This window comes from Melospiza melodia, chromosome 24, assembly GCF_035770615.1.
Source record: "Melospiza melodia melodia isolate bMelMel2 chromosome 24, bMelMel2.pri, whole genome shotgun sequence".
NCBI classification, from domain to species: Eukaryota; Metazoa; Chordata; class Aves; order Passeriformes; family Passerellidae; genus Melospiza; species Melospiza melodia.
In genome coordinates, this window is record NC_086217.1 from 11,806,413 (window position 1) to 11,828,365 (window position 21,953).

Genomic DNA, 21,953 nt, shown 5'->3' on the forward strand with positions numbered 1-21,953 from the left:
GCACACCCGCTCCTCCCGTCCCCAGAGGCGGCAGCGGCCCAGCTGCCCCCGGAGCGCCATCCCTGCCGCTCTGGGGTGGGGACGAGCTCTGTCACGGCCACCGGAGCTGCCCCGGTGACCCTTCCCGGCCTCCGAGGGCCGGTGACGTCCCCGTGCCCAGCCCGCGGCTCTGCCCACGGCGCTCCCTCCGCCCCGCGCCCCGCGCCCCGGGAGGCTGTGCCGTGCTGCGGGTGCCCGCGGGGACCGCGACACGGGCAGGGACACGGAGCCCGCACAGGACACGGACACCGGCAGGGACACACGGACACTGACCGGGACACACGGACCGCGGTATGTCCCCGGCAAACACGGTACCCAGGGAAGGTGGCACTGCACGCCCGGCGGGTGGCACTGGGGTGACAGTCCCTGTCCCGCAGGTTTGGGGAGCGGGAACCCGGGCAGGGGGAGCAAAGGGGGCCCAGAGAAATCCCACCGCCCCAGCAGCACAAAGGGGATCGGGCTGGGAAAGGGTTAAGGCGCTCGAGCAGCAGCTGCAGCCGATCGATGCCTCAGTTCCGCGGGGGACGTGGATGGACGGGACCTCCTGCTGATGAACCGGAGCTAATTTGCAGTTAATTGGCACCCCTGGGCTCCCCCCATCCCCCCCTTCTCCTCCCTCGGGCTGCGCTCGGGATCTTGCTGGGGTTCCGGGAATTGCAGGGTCGGGGAGGTGGGACCCCCGGGATCCCACACACGCCTCGGGCACTTCTGGGGGAGCAGATCCATCACTGGGGGTCCCGGAACGGGAGAGAGACCTGACCGCCCCTCCAACCCCGACCCTGAAGCCATCGAGGGGGACAAGGGGCATTTGGGGTGCCCCTGGGGCCAGGGTCGGACTGGGAGGAGCGTGGTGCCTCGTACCCCTTCCCTGAGCACAGGACCCCCCTTTGCACCTCACACACAAGACACCCCCGCTCCCAAAGACTACCCCACAACCCCCGGGCCCCCCGCACCCCCAACCTCCGATCCCCGGACCCCCAGGACTTCCCGTACCCCCAATCCCCATCCCAGGACCGCCCCCCATCATCCCGTGCTGGGACCGAGGGGGGCGGTCCCTATGAGATGCAAATTTGGGGAGGATTCTGACCAATCAGAACGCAGCGCTCAGCTCTGGCCTCACCCCTCCCGAGAATCCCCTCTCCGATTGGGTGGAGCCGGGCTCCCCTGAGCCAATAGGAGCGCAGAGCTCAGGAGGGGGTGGAGCCTCCGTGGTTTATGAATGGGCGAGGGCGGCGCGGGCACGATCCGGGCGTGGGGAGAGGGCGGAGGGATGGGGCAGGGACCGGGACAGGAATGGGGCACAGATGGGGCAAGGAGCAGGGCAGGGATGGGGCACAGATGGGGCAAGGAGCAGGGCAGGGATGGGGCACAGATGGGGCAAGGAGCAGGGCAGGGATGGGGCTGGGATGGGGCAGGGACCGGGACAGGAATGGGGCACAGATGGGGCAGGGACCGGGGCAGGGATGGGGCACAGATGGGGCACAGATAGGGCAGGGATGGGGCACAGATGGGGCAAGGAGCAGGGCAGGGATGGGGCACAGATGGGGCAGGGAGCAGGGCAGGGATGGGGCACAGATGGGGCAAGGAGCAGGGCAGGGATGGGGCACAGATAGGGCAGGGATGGGGCACAGATGGGGCAGGGACCGGGACAGGAATGGGGCACAGATGGGGCAGGGACCGGGACAGGGATGGGGCACAGATGGGGCACAGATAGGGCAGGGATGGGGCACAGATGGGGCAGGGACCGGGGCAGGAATGGGGCACAGATAAGGATGCGGATACGGATCAGGATCCGGATCCGGGCGGGGCCATGGGCAGGGCTCCTCCAGCTCCGCTGCCCCAGCCTGAGGAGCTGGAAAAGGACCCAGCTGGCAGCCTGGAGATGGCCACCCCACACTTGGCACCACTAAGACCACCCATCGGCACCTCTGGGTCCTCTCTGCCACCACTGGGAGCCGTCGGGTGGCACCCAGCCCGGGCTGGGCGCCAGAGGCTCCCTCTGCTGGCAGCTGCCCCAGAACATGATGTTTTAATCCGGTTTTCTACAAAAACGGGGCTGAGGGGTAAAGAAGGAGCAGCTCTGGCAGCGGGGGCTCTTCTGGGACATGGCACAGGGGGTTTGGGATGCACTGCCTCCCATGGGTGCAGCAGCCCCAGGTCTGCCAGATCTGGGATCCAGCCACATCAGGGACACCCAGGCCATGGTCCCTGTCCCCAGGCCCCCTCTCCCATGTCACAGCTGACCTCCCCCCGGGTGCCATCAGGATCTGATGCCCCTGGTGCTCCTGTGTCTCCTCACAGCCGGTTTGTGGTGGAAGATGACGGTGCCAGTGCCCAACAGCACGGCGGCGTCGTGGGCACTGCCAGAGCCGGAGCTGGAGCGCTCCCCCTGCCTGGTTGGCATCGTGCCCATCGTGTACTACAGCGTCCTGCTGGGGCTGGGGCTGCCAGGTGAGGGGGCTGAGGGGGCTGGGGGGCTGGAATGAAAAACCCTCGGGATGGAGGGGCTTTACCTGCTCCCCTCCAGGCTCAGACCTGGCCCCGGTGCCCGGCTGTGCTGCCCGGCCCGGGGCAGGTGCCACGCCACGGGGACAGATGGCATTTGCGTCGCTTGGGCTGGCACACGGAAGAGATTAATCAGCCCAGCAAATCCCCACGGCACTGGGATATTTATAGCTCCCCTCAGCTGCAGCCTGGGCAGCCCTGGGGTCCGGGTGCTGCAGGGGGGGCTGTGAACCCCCGGATCTCACCTCAACCAACGCTCCCCTCCCCGCAGCGAACATCCTGACCGCCGTGGCCCTGTCCCGCCTGGCCACCAGGACCAAGAAATCGTCCTACTGGTACCTGCTGGCCCTGACCACCTCCGACATCCTCACCCAGGTCTTCATCATCTTCGTGGGCTTCATCCTGCAGACGGCCATCCTGGCGCGGGCGGTGCCCGGCGCCTTCATCCACACCGTCACCGTGCTGGAGTTCACGGCCAACCACGCGTCCACCTGGGTCACCGTGCTGCTGACCGTGGACCGCTACGTGGCCCTGTGCCACCCTCTGCGCTACCGCGCCGTGTCCTACCCGCGCCGCACCCGCCGCATCATCGCCGCCGTCTTCGCCGCCGCGCTGGCCACCGGCGTCCCCTTCTACTGGTGGCTGGACATGTGGCGCGACGCCGACCCCCCCACGGCGCTGGACACGGCGCTCAAGTGGCTGCACTGCGTCGCCATCTATTTCCTGCCCTGCAGCATCTTCCTGGCCGCCAACTCGGCCATCGTCCGCAAGCTGCGGCGGCGGAGGCGCGCGGGGGGCGGCAAGGCCGCGGCGCTGCTGCTGGCCGTCACCGCCGCCTTCGTCGTGCTCTGGGCTCCCCGCGCCGTCGTCACCATGTGCCACCTGTACGTGGCCTCGGTCAGGAGGGACTGGCGCGTGCACCTGGCCTTGGACGTGGCCAACATGGTGGCCATGCTCAACACCTCCCTCAACTTCTTCCTCTACGGCTTTGTCAGCAGCACCTTCCGGCGCGCCGTGGGCGAGGTGCTGCGGGGGCAGCCGCGGGCAGCCCCTCGCCGTGGCAGCGCCCGCTGCCCACCCTTCCCACCCCCGGGGCTGGAACCGCTGAAACTGCTGGGCAGCACCACGCTCTGAGCCATGGCGGCGCCCAGCTGGCAATGCCCACCCAGCCCCATGGATGGCACCAGGAGCGGGGAGACCCTCACCCCGTCCATGGAGCTGGGGTTATGCTGCTGGGGGTGGCAGGAGGAGGGGATTGTGACCAGACACTCATTTGGGGATGCCGTGGTGCCTGCCTGGCAGCAGCAGCCCAGGGTGGGCAGCTCGGCCCTGCCCATGCTCAGCCCCTGGCACAACGCTGGAACTCATCCAGGGAGCTCAGTTCATCCAGGGAGCTCAGCTCATCCAGGGAACTCATCCAGGGATCTCATCCAGGACATGCCCAGCCCAGTGGCACCGAGGGTCCTGGGGAGCCCAGGGCTGCCCATGGTGAGGGGTGGAGGGCACAAATGAGCACCTGTGAGCCCTGACAAGGACATGGTGCCCTCCCTGGGTGCCACTCCATAAACTGCCGTGCTGAGACCAAAGCTCTGGCTGGGTCCGGCTCCCTGGGGCAGCTGGAACGGAGGCATCCTGCTGCAGCATCTCTGGCACGGGGTCCCTCTGTCCTGCCCGCCCCGGTGCCCCTGCCCCGTGCCCGGGAGTGCTGGGGGAGCACCCACAGGGTCTGCTCGCTGCGATGGGGTCTGCACACACGGTAAGGTCACAGCTCCCGGCCCCCACCCATTAACCCCCCTGGCTGCGGCCCCCGGGCAATGCCCCCTGCATCGGGCACACCCAGGGCTGCCCTCCCAGTGACACCAGTGCCAAACTGGTGTGACGCTGGAGGAGCGGCCGTGCCGGGCCAGCCTGTCCCCAGCAGCCGGCAGAGGGCAGGGATGGGACACTGCGGAGCTGGCACTGACGGGGCAGGCAGCTGGCACCCCCAGCTCCCCAAACCAGCCCCGCCGCCACCCTAATTCCCCCTGAGGTCCTTAACGTAATCCCCCAAAACCGTCCAGCATTCCGCCCGCATTCCCGAGACGGGGGCAGGACAGAGCCAGGGGGTGCCCGGGGGGATCGGGACCTCAGCTGGCTCCTGGCAGGGCACAGAGACCGCCCCAAATCCCCCCAGAGCCTCTGCCCACGCCGAGCCTGGCTGTGCCCGCTGTGGGGTGGGATGGGGCGCAGCTTTGCCCCCAGGGTGTGGGGCTGACACCCCACGGACCCACCCTGCGCCCGGGTCATTCTCCGGGTTGGACAGATCCCTCCGGGGATGTCACCTCGTCCCAGGCCGGATCCCTACGGGGGGACAGGGTTAAACCCGAGCCGGTGGCGCGGGAGGTACCTGGGAGGTTCTCGCTCCATTAATTCTGGCACGTGAGGAGAGCAGGAGCGGGAAGGGATTAGTTATTAACCCGAGCCGGGCAGGGGCTGAGGGGCCGCGGCCCGGGGGGCTCGGCAGCCTCGGGAACCCTCGGCGGGAGCTCCGGGATTGCCACGGGCCCCCCCGATCGCCGGCGGCCCCCCTGTGCCAACCGGTGCGTATTGACTTGGCAAAGGAGGTGGAAATGTGCTGACGGCGTCCGCCGGAGCGAGGGGCTCCGCTGGGAACGGCTCCGAGCCCCGGCCGGAGCGGCGGGAGGCTCCGGGAGGGCGGCGGCGACCCCCGGTGCGGCTCCTTGCCGAGGGGAGCCGGGGCTCAGCCCGCCGTGCCCGCCGTGCCAGCCGTGCCCGCCGCCCGTCCCTGCGGCTCCCGAGGAAAGGTAAGCCTGGAAAAAATGCGTGCTGATGTTTTCGGACAGAGCCTGGCCGGGCTCCAGGTGCGGTGCTGAGCGACAGCGCAGCCCCCCGGTGTGGCCCCAGTGCTGGAAGGACCAGCTCTGCCCAGTTCTGCCCAGTTCTGCCCAGTTCCAGCGCTGGTATCGCGGCTCCAAACCCACCCCAGCCAGGATCGGCCTCTGCCCGTGCCCGGAGTTGGGGGCCGGGCACCCCGAGAGGAACCCGAGGGTGGCACAGGGTGGGCATCACCCGCAGTGACCCCGCAGCCTGGCGGGGATTTTCTGCGGGACCCGCCGGGAGCTGGGCTGGAAACGCGGGCAGGTCCCGCTGGGAACGGGGAGCAGAAAACGCCCGCAAGGGGTGGAACACGAGGGTCTCCGTGGGGAGGGGGCTGCAATCGCCCCCCGTGGGGGAATGGGGGGTTCCCATGGTAAGGGGGTGAGGGAATCACCCGCCAAGGACGGGGACAGCGAGCGCCGGGGGCAGCCTCGGCGGGACGGGACGGGACGGGACGGGACGGGCGCCCGCCGGCGGCCCCTGCGGGGGTCACGGGGGTCTGTGCTGAGTCAGCAGCGGGAAAGCCTCCGGCGGAAGGAAGCAGCCGGCGGAGAGGCCGGGCTGCGGGGTGGGGGCGGCAGGACGAGCGGCCTCCGCTCCCGGCTCCGCTTAGCCAGGGCCGAGCCTTTCCCGCACAGCGAGCGCTGCCCGATCCGGGGAACAAACCCCTGGGGAAACTGAGGCACGAGGGCCGCTGCAGAGCCCCCCCCGCCTGCCCTGCCCCGATCCCATCCCGAACACCATCCCGGAGCCGAATGAGCCTCAGGAGGAGGGCGGGAGGGTGGCGGTGCCGCAGTCTAAGCCCGGACACGCCGTCCTGTCCCCGGGGGCTCCGGCGGGCGCCGGTCCCGCCGCCGGTTCCGGTGGGAGCCGGTCCTGCCGCTGGAGGCTCCGCTGCCCTTTCTGCCCGGATTGTTTCCATCCCGGCCCGGATCGGGGCAGGCCCCGCCGGAGGCACGGTGAACTTTCCTCTGCATCCTTCACCCTCTTGCTTCACCCTCCCGAAATAGCAGCTCCTGCCTGGAAACCTCTCCCAGGGCTGGCGGGGCCCCGGGGTGCCCCAAATCTCCCGGGGCTTTTCCCCATCCGCAGGGATGAATGGGGTCATTGTGAAATGCCCATCCCAACTCCAGGGTGGCGACCACCCCCGTGGGCACAGGGACCACCAAACCCTGCCCGTGCCCGGGCTGGGGCTGCCCAGGTCCCTGACCCTCTGCAGAAAGGGCCTTTCTGGGGTTTTCTGGGCTTTTCTGGGCCCTGCTGCCCTGCCAAGGGCTCCGGCTTTATCCATCAGCTGACATTCCTCCGGGAGGCCCCTCCAGGCCGGAGAATCCTTGCACGGACGGTGGGGCCGCCTGTGGAGCGCCACTCCCCGAGCCCACCGGGGCTGGGCGATCCCGGCTGGGTGACACAGACCCCGCTCTGCGTCCCTTGTCCCCTGAGGGTCCTTCCTGCTGTGCAGCGCTCAGCGGGGCCAGGCTGCGACCCCCAGACCCATCACACCCATGGCAGAGCCCCCCAGACCCATCATACCAATGACTGAGCCCCCCAGACCCATCATACCCATGGCTGGGCCCCCCAGACCCATCACACCCATGGCTGAGCCCCCAGACCCATCATACCAATGACTGAGCCCCCAGACCCATCACACCGATGGCTGGGCCCCCCAGACCCATCATACCCATGGCTGCGACCCCCAGACCCATCACACCCATGGCTGGGCCCCTCAGACCCATCACACGCATGGCTGCGACCCCCAGACCCATCACACCCATGGCTGGGCCTCTCAGACCCATCACACCCATGGCTGAGCCCCCAGACCCATCATACCAATGACTGAGCCCCCCAGACCCATCATACCAATGACTGAGCCCCCCAGACCCATCATACCAATGACTGAGCCCCCCAGACCCATCACACCCATGGCTGAGCCCCCAGACCCATCACACCCATGGCTGAGCCCCCCAGACCCATCATACCAATGACTGAGCCCCCCAGACCCATCATACCAATGACTGAGCCCCCCAGACCCATCACACCCATGGCTGGGCCCCCCAGACCCATCACACCCATGGCTGAGCCCCCAGACCCATCACACCCATGGCTGGGCCCCCCAGACCCATCACACCCATGGCAGAGCCCCCAGACCCATCACACCCATGGCTGGGCCCCCCAGACCCATCACACCGATGCCCAGGTGGGCTGCCCCCGTTCCGCCCCCCAGACCCATCAATCACACCCATGGCTGAGCCCCCAGACCCATCATACCAATGACTGAGCCCCCCAGACCCATCACACCCATGGCAGAGCCCCCCAGACCCATCACACCGATACCCAGGTGGGCTCCCCCCGTTCCGCGGGTTCTTTCCCCGTCCGTGCCCCGGTGCGGAGCCCCGCCGGTGCGGCACCGCGGTGTCCCCGCCCGGTGCGGCGGGGCAGGTCCCGGCCGGCCCCACTCGCGCTCCCGGGGCTGAGCCGCACCTCGGGGAGGGGCCGGGCCGGGCCGGGCAGGCGCACGGTGCGGCGGCCCCGGGGCTGGCGGGGCTCGGCACGGGGGCAGCGGAGCGCCGGGCACCGGGGGCCGCGGCCGGTGAGCGGGGCGGGCTGCGGGGCGAGCGCTGCGGGACCGGGGGGCACCGGCAACGCCGACGGGAAGGGACCGGGACCGGCACCGAGAGCCGCCCGCCCCCGCAGCTCCTCCGGCCGCGGATTTGGGGGCGGCTCCGGCGGAGTTTCGGGGCCAGGACCCGGCGGGAGCGCCGGGAAGCGCCGGGGAGCACCGGGACTGTGCGGGGTGGGTGTGCGGGAGGACGGGGCTGGGGGGACCGGCGGAGGGGCAGGGGAAGCGCGACGGGAGCGCGGCGGCGGCGGCGGCACCGGGCCGGGGGAGCGGGGGAAGCCCACGGGCGATGAGAGGAACCGGGCGGGGCTGCAGGAGGAGCAGAACTCGGGACGCGGGTGCAGCCACCGGGGGCGCGGGGGAACCGGGCGGAGGATGCGGGGGTACCGGGCTGGAGGGGGACGGGAAACCGGGCTGGGGAACGCGCTGGGAACCGGAGGTGGCGGAGCTGCTGGAACCCGCGGGCACGGGGACTCGGTCCCAGCGCGGTGCTGGGGTCCCTGTCCCTCTCGGGGCTGGGGAGTGCCCGGTTCGGGGTGACCCTCGGGGCACCGGGGGTCCCGGCCCCGGCAGGTCCTTGCTGGGGTCTCCTCCCGGGTTCCTCCCCCAGCAGTGAGGCTGCGGCTTCCTCGCTGCCTCCTCTTCCCCGTGCCCAACGTGAGGTGGCAGGAACGGGGTGACAACGGTGGGGACAGGGACGGATGTGCCGTGCCATGCTGTGCCGTGCCGTGCCGTGCCAGGCTGCGGCTGCCTACGTGCCAGCAGGCTGGACGTGCGACCTGCACTGGGCCGGTGCCCAAAGCCAGAGGGAAGTGGGACGGAAGAAGTGGAAAGGGGAATGTGGTGGCACGCAGGGACAAGGCAAGGGGACAGGTCTGTCCCCCAGTATCCCCTCTGCCACCTGGGCTGGGCCCACGTTTGTTGTTCCCGGGAAGACATCAGGCACGGTGCTGCTCCTGACACTGGAGGAAGGGATCAGGAGAATTCCCAGAGAATTCACATGCTGGGAGGGATCATATGGGGCACAGAGGGGCTGAGCCTCTCCTCAGCTGTCACCCACTCCAGGCAAGGAGCCAATGTGGCTCCCTGTCCCATCTGGAGCTCCATGGCCATGTTGGCTGAGGTCAGTTGTGCCAGCAGGGCAGAGGACCCCACTGCTCACCATGGGATCATGCCCAGTGGGGACCACAGGCAGGGATGCTCTGAGCTGGGAGCTGATCCCCATCCCCTGTGCCCTGACCCTGCTGTGTCCCACAGGGTCCCTGGATGCCACGGAGCAGGATGGGCACCACGGCCGTGCTGCTGGCCCTGCTGCCCACGGCCACCGCTCAGCCCACGGCGCCCCCGGGCTGCGGCCACGACCTCTCCTCCCTCTACTACAACCTCTGTGACCTCTCTGCGGGCTGGGGCATCGGCGTGGAAGCGGTGGCCAGCCTGGGCGTGGTGACCACCTTCGTGCTCACCATCGTGCTGGTGGCCAGCCTGCCCTTCGTGCAGGACCACCAGAAGAAGAGCCTGGTGGCCACGCAGGTCTTCTTCCTTCTGGGCACCTTCGGCCTCTTCTGCCTGACCTTCGACTTCATCGTGGGGCCGGATTTCTCCACCTGCACCTCGCGCCGCTTCCTCTTCGGCGTCCTCTTCGCCATCTGCTTCTCCTGCCTGCTGGCCCACGCCGTGGCCCTCAACTTCCTGGCGCGGCGCAACCGAGCCCCGCGGGGCTGGGTGACGCTGGCGGCCGCCCTGTCCCTGGCCTCGGTCGAGGTCATCATCAACGCCGAGTGGCTCCTCATCACGGTGGCGCGGCACGAGGGCGGCCCCGCGGATCCCTGCCAGCTGGCGGGCGCCGACTTCGTCATGGCGCTCATCTACGTCATGGCCCTGCTGGTGGCCGCCTTCGGCGCCGCCTGGCCCGCGCTCTGCGGCCGCTACGGCCGCTGGCGCAAGCACGGCGCCTTCATCCTGGCCACCACCGGGCTGTCGGCGGCCATCTGGCTGGCGTGGACCGTCATGTACCTGTACGGGAACCGGCGTGCCGGCCGCGCGCCCGGCTGGGACGACCCCACGCTGGCCATCGCGCTGGTGTGCAACGCCGCCGCCTTCCTGCTGCTCTACGCCGTCCCCGAGGTGACGCACGTGACGCGGCGCAGCCCCGAGCAGCCCTTCGAGGACGACGGCTACCCCACGCGGGGGGTGGGCTACGAGACCATCCTCAAGGAGCACAAGTCGCAGAGCATGTTCGTGGAGAACAAGGCCTTCTCCATGGATGAGCCGTCCTTTGGTAGGCGCCAGGGACATTCTCACCCCGTGGCAGGGTGGGCACCATCCTGCTGGGGACCCTGGGGATGTCCCCACCGGGGATGGCAGTGGAGGGTGGGTGACGAGACGTCTGGCAGTGACCTGCCCGGTGCTGGCGCCTGCTGCTGTTGTGGCTCCCCAGAACTGGCCGGGCTGGGTGTACCAGTTTGGGCTGAGCCCAGCAGCCACAGGGAGCTCCTTCCTTCCCTCCCTCCCTCCCTCCCCGGCATGGGGTGCCCGCGGCTCCTGCCCCTCCGCCCCGGGCCCACGAGGCCCTGCAATAACACAGGGTGGTGACAGTCCCGGTGGGGACCGTGGGCGGGTGTGCCAGGTGTCTGCTCCCCACGGGGGAGGGAGGGTCCCCTGGGCAGCACCTGCGCCCGAGAGACCCTGCAATAACAAGCCAGGGGCAGGCAGCAGCGATGCCATCCCTGGGGACAGGAGTGTCCCGCGGGAAAGGCAGGCAGCTGCTGATTCAGCTCGTTAAACCTGCTAACGAGGTACGGGGAGCCCCAGTGGGGTGGCACTGGCTCCATGGTGACTGTCCCCGTGTCTCGGCAGCCAAGAAGCCGGTGTCCCCATACAGTGGCTACAACGGGCAGCTGCTGACCAGTGTCTACCAGCCCACCGAGATGGCTCTGATGCACAAGGGGATGGTGAGTGTGACACCAGGGGTGGCCACATCCTGCCAGGAATGACAGGAATGGGGGACAGGGTGTGGGTGCTCCTGTCGCCCCTGTGTCCCAATGGCTGCTCTAACGGGGTGGGGACCTTCCAAGCCTTCCCATGGGGTTGGGGCGTTCCCGGTGCTGTGACCTTCCACCCCCGTGCCTGTCCCTCAGAGTGAAGGTCCCTACGATGTGATCCTGCCCCGTGCATCCACCAGCCCCGTGCCCGGCAGTGCCAGCTCCACGCTCCGGGCCGAGGACGCGTTCGCGGCGCAGGCGCGGCACTGCAGCATCCCGAGGGACGCCCGCGGCTGCCAGGTGGGTGAGCGGTGGCTGCAGCAGGGGCAAAGTCCGGCCCTGCCATGGTGACAGGGCTGCCCGGCACCCAGAGCACCCCCTGGTGGGTCAGGGTACACGTCTGTGGTCCTGGTGCCACCCTGTCCTGGTGCCACCCTGTCCTGGTGCCACCCCGCTGTGCCCACAGGTGCAGTCCCCGTACAGCAGGAACCGCTGGTGAAGCCCCCGTGACGCAGCTCCCGCAGCGCTGGCACAACCGAGGGCTTGCCCAGCCCCATCCCACCCTGACTGACGTGTGAATGCCACCCTGTGAGATGTGAATGCCACCCCGTGAGGTGTGAATGCCACCCCGGCTGGCAGCCAGAGCCGATTCCTGCCCGTGGGTCGCCTGGACACGGCCCCAGAGCCAGCGCTCCCACCTGCCCGTCCGTCCCACCTGGCCATGGACCCCCGATCCCTGCCTCAAGGACTGGCTCCCGTGAGGACACCCCCCGTTGTCACCTTCGTGATGCACAGACCCCTCTGCCACCCCCAGGCCATGGACCCTCCAAAGCTGGGGAGCCCGTGGGACCCTGCTCAGGGCACCCCCAGCACCCTGGCCCTACACTGACCCCGAGCTGAGCTGGCCCCGTCCCACCGCAGGGCACAAGGGGACACCAAGCTGTCCCCGCTCTGTGCCTCTGTTTCCCCGTTGCTGGGGAGGGGGATCAGTGCCTTGCTGGGGCTGGGGACCATTCCCCCCCAGCTCTGGCCGCCTTCTCGGTGCCTTTCCCCCCCTGCAGGGAGTGGGGAGGGAGCTGGGCCCCTCGCCCTCCCTGCGGCTTTCTCTGCCAAGTTTCCTTTTCATGTTTTCATGTCGCCCCAATAAAGGTGGTTTTTCCTATGATGCTGTCACAGGATGCTGGCTGGGGGTCCCGGGTGTTCCTCATCCCGGGTGCCCCCATTCAGGGGAGGGCCAGGGAGCACAGGGTGGCTCCGGACAGGGCCCCGGGCACCCCCATGGCCCAGGCGGGGCCGGGATGCCGTGGGCAGATGGGCTGCCGGGCAGGAGGTGGCACGGCACGGAGGACGTGCCAAGGTCGCGGTGGTTTCCCGCTCGGATCGCCTTCCCCTCCAGAGCCATTCCTGCTCCTCCGGGCAGGAAGCCTGCGGGCAGCAGTGCCATGAATTATTCAGGGCTGGAACGGCGCGGTGGGGGCAGCGGGTGCCCGGCTCTCCTTGAGCCGGAGCCGGGATGGCGGCGCCGGGGCCGCCGGTGGGCACGGGTGCCCTGCACGGTGTCCGCACAGGGGGCACGCAGCGGGAGGGTGGCAGTCGCCTTTAGCTGGCACCAACCCGCGCTGCCGGCTGCGGGGACACGGTGTTGGCACGGGATGCGGCCGTGCCCCCCGCGCTGCGCTGCGTCAGCCGTGTTTACCTGGCACCTGTGTTTACCTGGCGCCGAGCGGCAGCGGGGACATTGCCCAGCAGCACCAGGCACTCGCTGTCACCAGGGCCACCGTCACCCCAGCGCACACGCCGCCCGCGGGCACCGCACGGCACCGCGCAGAGTCACCCCCAAGGGCACCGCCACCTTCGCGGGGACAGCAAAGCCACAGGACAAACAGCGTGCAGGGCCTGTGCCCGGGGGCGGCAGGGGACAGCGGAGCAGCCCCGCTGCCGTGCCCAGCCGTGCCCAGCCCCTCCGGAAGCGCGGATCCCACCGGCCCCGCCAGCGCCGGCCGCAGCGCGGCTCCAACAGGGAGCGCTTTGTGCCGCCGGGGCCGCGAACAGCGCAGCCTTTGTCCGGCCAGGTGAGGCTGCGCCGCGCCGGGAGCGGCCCCGGAGCCCGCCCGGAGCCGGGGGCTGCCCGCGGGGGCTGGCGGGGCCGCGGCAGGTGGCACCGGGGACGTGGCAGCACACCTGGCACCGGGCTCACCGTGACCACACGGGCAGGGACGCCGAGGGCAGGGCTGTGTGGGGCTGGGGCTCAAACAGGGTCACCAATAGCGACAATAAAGGCGAGTGACAGCATGCGTGGCAGTCCTGTGGCATGCTCCACGTCCCCAGCACTGAGCCAGGAACTGGGGTCTCCTCACGGCTGAGGAACGAGGCTCCTGCCCCACCAGAGCCCTGCCAGGGCCAGCCCGTGGTGACAGCGACATGCCAGGCACTGTCATTTGCCAGCAGAGCAGTGTCCCTCAGGAACCCCCCAGGAACCCGAGAAACCCTTCAGGAACCCGAGAAACCCTTCAGGAACCCCAAAAACCCCCCAGGAACCCCTCAGGAACCCCCCACGAACCCCCCAGGTACCCCTGAGGAATCCCAGGAACCCCTGAGGAACAGGGAGCACAGACACGCTCACACCAGGGGCTCCTTTTACTCCAAGCAAGTCCCTGGCCCAGCAGGGACCCAGAGCAGCGCAGTGTGGGGCTGTGGGGCTCAGCAGTGACACAGGACACCCGGACAATGTCCCCCAGCAGTGCCAGGGGCTCAGCCCGGCCCGGCCCGGGTGCGCTCCCGCTCCCTCTCCAGCTGTTTGCGCCTCTGGATGTCGCGGTAGGCGCGGATGACGCGGGCCCGCTCCTCCTCCAGGATGCGCCGGCGAGCCATCGACACCACCGGGGACACCGGGGACGCCTGGCTGTGACCCAGGCGGGGCGTCAGGAGCAGCTGCTTCCGTCCAGCCTGCAGGTACAGGTGGCACAGCTCAGGGTGAAGGGTGAGACAGCGGGTCTGAGCTCCAAGGAGCCATCACCGGCTCGCTGAGGCCACCACGGCCCTCCCAGGTACCCAAGAGTGGGTGGCACTGTCCCCAGAGCTCACCTGCTCGGCAGGACCCCGTCCCCTGGGCCGGGAGGTGATGGTGGGGGGCTGTGTCACCACCTCTCCGAAGGGCACCGTGTCTGCAAGGGAATGGGGGTCAGTGGGGGACCCTCAGGGTGCTGCCCACAGGGCTGGGGTCACCTCAGCACCCCCACTCATTCTCACCTCGCATCAGGCTCTTCTCCAGCATGGCCTCCTTCTTCTCCTCCCTTTTCTTCCGAGCTTTTTCTAGTTTCCTTTTCTGAAACCTGAAGAGCCACATTACAGCTGGGGCTCAGGGGTGGATGGACAGGGAGCGAGCAGTGAGTCCCCACCCCACAGGAGCCCCCAAATCCCACAGCTTTTCCCCCAGGAGGGTAAAGCAGACTCGTGGCTCTGATCCCAGAGATCCATCCCCATGGAAAGGGCACCCACTGCTCCCCACCTGCACTCCCAGACCTGGGCAACGGGACATGCCACAGGCATGGGCTGGCCCCATCCAGCCCCCAGGGCCCTGCTCTCACTCTTTTTTCCTTCTGGACTTCTCTGGAGCCGTGCCCTCCTTCTCAGGCTCCCTCTGGATCTGGTTCTCGGCGAGGAAGAGCATGTGCTGCACCTCGTGCTGCATGCGGCAGATGTAGGAGCGCTCCGACTCCCCCCTGCCCCTCCTGAACCTGGGCACGGGGATGTCCCCCGGGGCCTTGGGGCCCTGGCACTGCTGCTGCTGCTGCTTCTTCTCTAGGAGAGACGGGTGACATTTCTGCAGCGGTGACACCACGGGGTCCCTCCGGCCGGCACAGCGCGGGTGGGACGTCACCAGAGGGAGGGGGATGTCCCATGGCAGGATGCAGCCGTGCTGTGAGCTCCTGGGCCAGCCCCGGGGCCACCTGCCGGGGCCACCTGCGTGTCCCACCTGCCACCTGCTTCTTCCCGGGCTCCGGGCGCTTCAGGGCCTCGCGGCTGCGCATCAGCTCCCGCAGGCGGAACGGGATCTCCTGCTCGTCGGGGTGCTTGGGCTTCATGTTGTCCTTCTTCTCCTTCCTGGGAAAATGAGCACAGGGAGAGGGCGCCAGGGAAGCACCGGGACCCAGCACCGGGACACCGGGACCCAGGCAGCGGTACACCGGGACCCGGACACCCGGACACCGGGACACCAGGATCCAAGCACCGGCACACCGGGATGTATGTATGGAAGGATGCTGGGATTTGAGCACGGTGGGAAACTGACACTCAGGCATGGCTGGACACCGGGATCCGGGCACGGGCAGACACCGGGACCCGGGCAGAGATCAGGGCGCAGACACCGAGAACGGGACCCCCGCCAGACCCACCCGAGACCCTGCATGGGTGCAGCTCCCAAACCGGGAGCGATCCCGACTGGATCCCGCGGGCACTGACCTGCTGCGCAGCGGCACGGCCGGTCCATGCTCCGATCTCGGTCCCGCTTTCTGTCCCGGTCCCGCATTCCGTCCCTGTCCTGGTCCCGGTCCCGCTTTCTGTCCCTTTCCTGCTCCAGGTCCTGGTCTCCGGCCCTGTTTCGGTCCCGGTCCCGGTCTCTGTCCCTGTTTCGGTCCCGATCCCAGTTTCTGTCGCGGTCCCCGGCCCGGTTTCTGTCCCCGTCCCGGTCCCGGTCCCCGGGCCATGGTTCCGCCGCTCCTCACGTGCCCGTTCCGCCGCCACTTCCGGCTCTCTGGCCCCGCCCCCTGCTGCTTATTGGTCATATTTCCCGGCCGCTCCCACCCCTCTGAGCGCGCCGGGTTGCTATTTGCTGCGAGAGCTGTCACTCGGGGCGGGGGCGGGGCCAGGGGCTGAGGCCGGATGCTGCTGCGGGGCCTGGCGGGGGCGCGCTGGGGGGTGAGCGGGGACAGGAGGGGATAACGGAGGGAAAACGGGGGACAACGGGGGACAACGGGGGGCTGGGCATGGGGAGACACGGGGGAGGCCTCGGGAGGGGCCAGGAGGTGCTGGGTGTGAGATGTGAGCGAGGACGGAGGTGGTACTGGGGTGTCATGGGGGGTGCTGGGGATGGGGGGGACAAGAGGGGCTTGGGGAGATGAGGGGACAAGAGGGGCTTGGGGAGATGAGGGGACAAGGGGGGCTTGGGGATTGAGAGGAATGGGGGCAACAAGGAGGGGATGGGCATGGGGCTGAGGGGGGTGCCGGGAATGGGGTGGGGGTCAAGAATTTGGGGTGTTGGGAGTAGGATGTGTCAGTGGTGGTAGTGGGGGTACACTGGGAGCAGGGAATGGGTTTTGGAGCAGGAATTGGGGGTTTTGGAGGGATATATGGAGGTGCTGACAATGGGGGTACACTGGGAGCAGCGCGTTCCTGTGGCTGAGCTGGGGGTGCAGCCGTCCCCCCGTGTCCCCCCAGACTGGCCCCATCACGGGGGTCTCTGTTCCCTGCAGCCCCCAAAGAGCCCCAGGGGCACCCCAGGCCCCCAGCCCGCCACCTCCTGCAGTTCGGACAGCACAGCAGAGCCTGGGAGCACCTCGGGCACCCCGGGAAGGGACAGCAGGACAGCCACCCCTGATGGCGCCAGTGGGGACCCTCGTGCAGCCCCCCCGGTGCCCCCCCCGCCCACCCACTGCTGCGGCACCGGCTGCCCCAACTGTGTCTGGGTGGGCTATGTGGAGCAGCTGCTGGAGCTGCACCGCGACGGCGGAGCCCAGGCCCTGGCGGCCGTGGAGCAGCACGTGGAGGACGAGAACATCAAAATGATCCTCAGGATGGAGATCAGGCTGCGTGCCAGGAAGGAATGAGCCTCCCCAGACTGAGTGGGGACACCCCTGGGGGGACAGGATCCGTGCCTGGGTGGTTTGGAGTGATTGCTGTGTGCTGAGTGTGCCATCCCAGGGGTGTCACGCGAGGTTGGGTCACCTCCTGCCTCACAGGGGGCTGTCCTTGGGGACAGGTGGTGACTCAGGGCTGTCCTGAGCCCCGGATTTCCCAGGAGCTGGATGCTATGCCCTCCTCAGCGTGGCAAATCCCTGCCAAGGGCAGGCTGGGCAGCCCTCCTCCTCCTCCTCCTGTGATCCCAGCTGGAATTTAAGCACCTTGGGGGGATTTTCAGCACCTTGGCCATGCCCTGGTGATGGGGAGGGCCGGGGGGGCTGTGCCAGACCCTCCCCAGTGACACCACAAAGCCTCTTAGTGGCCTCTCCATGGGGGCAGCGTGTGGCACTGAGCACGTGGGGAGCTGCAGCCTCCTGTCAAGGACACTGTCCCTGTCCCTGCTGTCACATCCTGCTGGGCTGCTCTGCAAGGTGCCTTTTCTGCCTCCATCTTCAATCCCCAGAAACTTGTCCCAAACCCCCTCCTCAATCCTGGGGGTCTCACAGCCATTGACACCCACCCAGACCCCCCATGTCATCCCAGGACAAGGTCCCCAAGAAGCCACCCAGCCCTGAGTGTCACTCACTAATGAACCCCAATTAACAGCCAGGCTTTGCTCTCTGCCAGGGAAGTAGGTGCTTCTCCATGGAAAACACTCCTGGATTTCTTTAATCCTATTTGTTGGAGCCCAACTAATTGCAATTAGTGGCGGGGGCTGAAGTTCAATTAAAGTGTGCCGAGATTAGTCTGTTTTTAATTGCTTTAGTGCTGGATTAGGGAAGCTTTGGAGCAACACCAGCCATGAGCAGGGGCTGCTGGACCCACCAGGCTGGGCTGGAGGCTGGAATGGGGGTCCCATCACTCCCTGTGGGATCAGGGGACACTGGTGGGTCTCTGGGAATGGGATCCCCCCACGTGGGATCCACTGCCCATGGGCACGGGCAGAGCTAATCCTGAGCCCTCCTCCCCCCAGAGCAGGGGAAGGACACCCCAGGATTACCCCTGGGGAAAGCAGGGAGGTAAATAATCCTATTACCCCCGGGCAGGATAAATCTCCCTCCCCGAAAAGCCCCCCAGAGCATCTCCAGGCCGGAGGGAGCCGGGCTGGGCGGAGGGAGCAGCTCTGGAGCCGGGACCGCGGCACTCTGTGAGTCAGGGGAGGGGACAGGGGGGTCTTTGCTCTCCAGGAGCATCCAGGAACATCCCCTGGGCTGGGGTCCTCCTTCCCAGAGCGGTGTCCAGCTCTGCAGCAGGGCCAAATCCCCCACACCGATCCCAGACGGGGCTTGTGCCCCCAAATTCCCACTCCTGGTGCCGTGGGCCATCCCCTGTTCCCCCTTCCCAGCCTGGGGTACCCCACACCAACCTGGGCGAGCCACGGAGGGTCCTGGCAGTGCCCCGAGGGGTGCCCTGGTGTCACTGGGGTGGGGACAGGGCAGGGAGGAGCAGCAGCAGCCCTGGTGGCCCTGGGGGTGCCCTTCCCTGCCTTTGGGGTTGACGCTGAGCTGGGCTCCCCCAGCCTTGTGGGGAGGGGGCTCTGCAGAGCCCGGCAGGGGCTGGGTGGGAGGAGAAGCTGGTGGCCCCGTTTCCCTCCAGCGGGTGCGAGGAGCCGTCCCGTGCCAGCGCTGAGCTCTGGGGAGCACTGGGAGCCCCCAGGGAGCACCGTGAGAGCCGGGGAGCACCGTGAGCTGTGGAGAACATTGTGAGCTCCAGGGAACATCGTGACTTCCAGGGAACACCGTGAGCTCCCGGGAGCACCGTCAGCCCCAGGGAGCACCGTGAGGAATACTGTGAGTCCCAGGGAGCACTGTGAGCTCCCAGGAACCCTGTGAGCTCCAGGGAGCACCATCAGCCCCGGGGAACTCTGTGAGTTCTGGGGAACACCGTGTGTTCCAGGGAACGCCGTGAGCCCAGGGGAACTCTGCAAGGCCCAGAGAACACCGTGTGTTCCAGGGAACACCCGTGAGCCCAGGGGAACGCTGTGAGCCCCGGGGCTACCAGCCATGAGCCTGGAGCCCCCCAAGCTGGAGGTCAAATCGGCCACGAGGGTGAGCGGGGGTCCCGCCACCCCCCGCAAGGGACCCCCCAAGTTCAAGCAGAGGCAGACGAGGCAGTTCAAGAGCAAACCCCCCAAAAAGGGGGTGCAGGGGTGAGTGGGGAACAGCTCTGGGATGGGAGGGGCCCTGTATGGGGTCAGGCCAGACAATTCCTCTTTCCTTGCAGGTTTGGTGACGACATCCCCGGCATGGAGGGGTTGGGAACAGGTATGGGAATGCCACCCCTTTGGTGGGGAGGGCAGGGCCTGGGGGGGGTCACACTGCCACAAACTCTGTCCTCTCTCTCCTCAGACATCACTGTCATCTGTCCCTGGGAAGCCTTCAGCCACCTGGAGCTGCACGAGCTGGCTCAGTACGGAATCATTTAGGATTTGGGCAGGCTCACCAGCCCTGTAGTGCTGTGTAGATCAAAGCCCCCCTACCCATGCTGGGGACAGGGGGCTCAGCTTGGAAAAACGCTCATTAAACCCTAACGAGTACAGGAGTCAGTGTTGTGGGCTGGGGAGGAGGGAGAGCAGCTCCCCAGGGCCTGGGGTGGGATGGGCAGAACACAGATGGGGTCAGGATTCTGACAAGGTTTATTTGGGGCTGGACCAGCACCCCAGACATCTCCAAAGCTGCACACCCTCAGCAGCAGCAGCACCAATGGCAGCACACACAGGACACAGATGGGTTCAGGATTCTGACAATGTTTATTTAGGCCCAAGTCAAGCAATCCCCACAGTGCCCTCACTGCCACACCCTCCCGAAAATGATATCCCCAAGCACCCTCAGGGCCATGAGCACTCCCATGGCCTCCACCAGCAGCAGGGCCCCAGGGCCTGGGGTGGGATGGGCAGGACACAGACAGGTTCAGCAATTTTTTACAAGGTTTATTTAGGCCCAAACCAGACAATCCTCACTGCCACACCCTCCAGGCCGTGATATCCCTGAGCACCCTCAGAGCCATGAGCGCTCCCACAGCCTCCAGCAGCAGCAGGGTGACGGCCCCAGCAGCGATGGCCCCGGCCTGGCCCCGCAGCCCCGCGGCCACGGCGGCCCCACAGCCCTCGGTGTGCAGCAGGGCCACGGCCGCCATGGGGCCCAGCGCCAGCGCCCCAAACCCGCACTGGGCATTGGGCACGGAGCCGCCCTGCAGGGGCTCCCGGCAGCAGGAGGCTGGCACACCGCAGGCCTGCACGCCCGGGGAGCTGCAGTTGAAGTACCTATGGGGTGGACACAGAGATTCGGGTCACACAGGTTCAGGGGATGGGGTGTCCCACATCCCCCAGCCATGGAACTGGACACTAAGTGTGGGTTCCAGCTCTGCCCTCTCTTTTCTGGGCTCTTCTGGGGATCCCACCACCCTGAACATGAGTCCTCAGCATAGACCCCACAAGGAATTGGGGGGTTTTCAGCCCTGGGGTGAGGATGGGGTCCCACAAAGGAGATTCCCAGGAGATTCTCATCCGCAGGGTGGGGATGGGGTCCTACACTAAGTAGGGTTTTCAGCCCCAGGGTAGGCATGGGGTCCCACACCAAACAGGGTTTTCAGCCCCATGGTGGGCATAGACTCCCCCACTCTCCCCCAGACCCCGACTCACAGGTTGCTCTCCCAGTCGCGGTAGGACTCGAGGCCGCAGCACTGCAGGCTCCGCTGCACCTCATCCACCAGGAACTGCAGGTCGGGATCCTCCTGGTAGCGCAGGAGGCAGAGCAGCAGCAGGTCCCGCAGCGCGTCCCGCAGCCGCCGCCGCAGCAGCAGCAGCAGGAGCCCCCCCAGCAGCTCCAGCCCCCCGAAAACCAGCAGGGCGCCCAGGAAGAAGCGCAGCAGGCAGGGGCTGGCTCGCAGGGCGCCCAGGCAGCCGGCCAGGGACACGGCGCTGGCCCCCAGCCCTGCCAGCACGAACAGCAGCATGGGGTCCGAGCCCAGGGGCGCCCCACGATCCCCCCCGAGCAGGGAGCTCTTGGTCAGCAGCCCCCAGACCCCCACGGCAAGGGTCAGCAGCCCCAGTAGGAGGAAGAGGAGGTTCCAGAGGAAGGCCAGGTAGCGCACGCAGCGGCTGAAGGGGCTGGGTTTGGGGGGGTCGGGGTACCACACCCCGGGGTCCTGCTCGGCTGTGTTATCATCGTCATCAAAGGAGGAGTAGGGCAGCTCCACCAGCCTGGATGCCTGCACGGACAGAGGAGCCACTCACAGCCCCCCAGAAATGTGAGCCCGTCCCAAAGCCAGACACTGTCACAGGCTCCTGGAGCCACCCCACACTGCCCTGCTTAGCCCCAAAGCCACCCCTGCTCATCACGGGGGGCTGCAGGGGAGCACCCCAAACACTCTGACCCAAGGCACCCCCGGATCCATCCCTATGCATACCCCCAGGGATGCAGCACGCTGCTACCCAGGGCTGGGGGCACGTGGGGTGCTTGGGTAAGGGGTGCCAGGGTTACCTGGGGCAGCAGTCGGGTGCCCTCCCCGTGGGGCTGGAACGGACGGATTCTGCTCAGCGCCATCGCCGCTACCTCGTGCCCGGACCCGTCACACTCCCATCATGTGAGGGGCTGCGGGCGGGCTTAAATGGGGCTGTGCGTGCCGTCCCAGGGGCGCCCCACGATCCCCCGACCCTCCCACGGCCACAGCTGGCCCCGATCGCCCCCTGCCCCACAGCTGGGCCCCATCTCTCCCTCCAACACCGGGGGCCCCTCCGAGGCCACCGGGGGCGCTGCTTGCGTGCGGAACTAAAGAGCGAGCGCTGCGGCGAGAGGGGACACTTATATCTGTAGCACCGAGGCAGCACGGGGGACCATTATGTCTGTAACACCGAGGCAGCACGGGGGAACGCCTGGTGGTGACGCCGGGACAGGAACCTTGGTGCGGCGGAACGCGGGCGCGGGGCGCGGGGCCCGGGGGGCGGGCGCGAGGGCGGGCCGGTCCCGGGAGGCGGCGGGCCGGGCCGGGCCGGGCCGGGAGGAGCCGGGCAGGGCCGGGCAGGGCCGGGACCA

At 68.0% G+C, this 21,953-nt stretch overlaps 6 protein-coding genes across 6 annotated transcripts; 4 read left to right on the forward strand and 2 right to left on the reverse strand.

Annotated features, from left to right (window-relative positions):
- The first annotated feature begins 2,357 nt into the window (after positions 1-2,357).
- Positions 2,358-4,329, forward strand: GPR142 (G protein-coupled receptor 142). Its single transcript, XM_063175780.1, has 2 exons — positions 2,358-2,490; positions 2,816-4,329. Exons 1-2 carry the CDS (start codon positions 2,358-2,360, stop codon positions 3,676-3,678), a joined length of 996 nt encoding a protein of 331 aa, XP_063031850.1. The 3' UTR covers positions 3,679-4,329.
- A 964-nt stretch (positions 4,330-5,293) lies between these two features.
- GPRC5C (G protein-coupled receptor class C group 5 member C) lies at positions 5,294-12,184 on the forward strand. The gene is made up of 5 exons (XM_063175779.1): positions 5,294-5,348; positions 9,299-10,319; positions 10,898-10,992; positions 11,179-11,322; positions 11,489-12,184. Exons 2-5 carry the CDS (start codon positions 9,308-9,310, stop codon positions 11,519-11,521), a joined length of 1,284 nt encoding a protein of 427 aa, XP_063031849.1. The 5' UTR covers positions 5,294-5,348; positions 9,299-9,307; the 3' UTR covers positions 11,522-12,184.
- A 1,460-nt stretch (positions 12,185-13,644) lies between these two features.
- CCDC137 (coiled-coil domain containing 137) lies at positions 13,645-15,766 on the reverse strand. The gene is made up of 6 exons (XM_063175916.1): positions 15,484-15,766; positions 14,999-15,126; positions 14,610-14,823; positions 14,272-14,354; positions 14,107-14,186; positions 13,645-13,968 (listed from the first exon to the last, which is right to left on the reverse strand). Exons 1-6 carry the CDS (start codon positions 15,726-15,728, stop codon positions 13,774-13,776), a joined length of 945 nt encoding a protein of 314 aa, XP_063031986.1. The 5' UTR covers positions 15,729-15,766; the 3' UTR covers positions 13,645-13,773.
- Positions 15,767-15,881: 115 nt separating this feature from the next.
- OXLD1 (oxidoreductase like domain containing 1) lies at positions 15,882-17,665 on the forward strand. Its single transcript, XM_063175919.1, has 2 exons — positions 15,882-15,939; positions 16,494-17,665. The coding sequence occupies exons 1-2, from the start codon at positions 15,904-15,906 to the stop codon at positions 16,845-16,847; spliced, it is 390 nt and encodes a 129-aa protein (XP_063031989.1). The 5' UTR covers positions 15,882-15,903; the 3' UTR covers positions 16,848-17,665.
- A 900-nt stretch (positions 17,666-18,565) lies between these two features.
- PDE6G (phosphodiesterase 6G) lies at positions 18,566-19,456 on the forward strand. The gene is made up of 4 exons (XM_063175920.1): positions 18,566-18,710; positions 18,817-19,069; positions 19,144-19,184; positions 19,269-19,456. The coding sequence occupies exons 2-4, from the start codon at positions 18,924-18,926 to the stop codon at positions 19,343-19,345; spliced, it is 264 nt and encodes an 87-aa protein (XP_063031990.1). The 5' UTR covers positions 18,566-18,710; positions 18,817-18,923; the 3' UTR covers positions 19,346-19,456.
- A 301-nt stretch (positions 19,457-19,757) lies between these two features.
- On the reverse strand, positions 19,758-21,464 carry TSPAN10 (tetraspanin 10). The gene is made up of 3 exons (XM_063175917.1): positions 21,402-21,464; positions 20,561-21,129; positions 19,758-20,182 (listed from the first exon to the last, which is right to left on the reverse strand). Exons 1-3 carry the CDS (start codon positions 21,462-21,464, stop codon positions 19,876-19,878), a joined length of 939 nt encoding a protein of 312 aa, XP_063031987.1. The 3' UTR covers positions 19,758-19,875.
- Between the last annotated feature and the right edge of the window lie 489 nt (positions 21,465-21,953).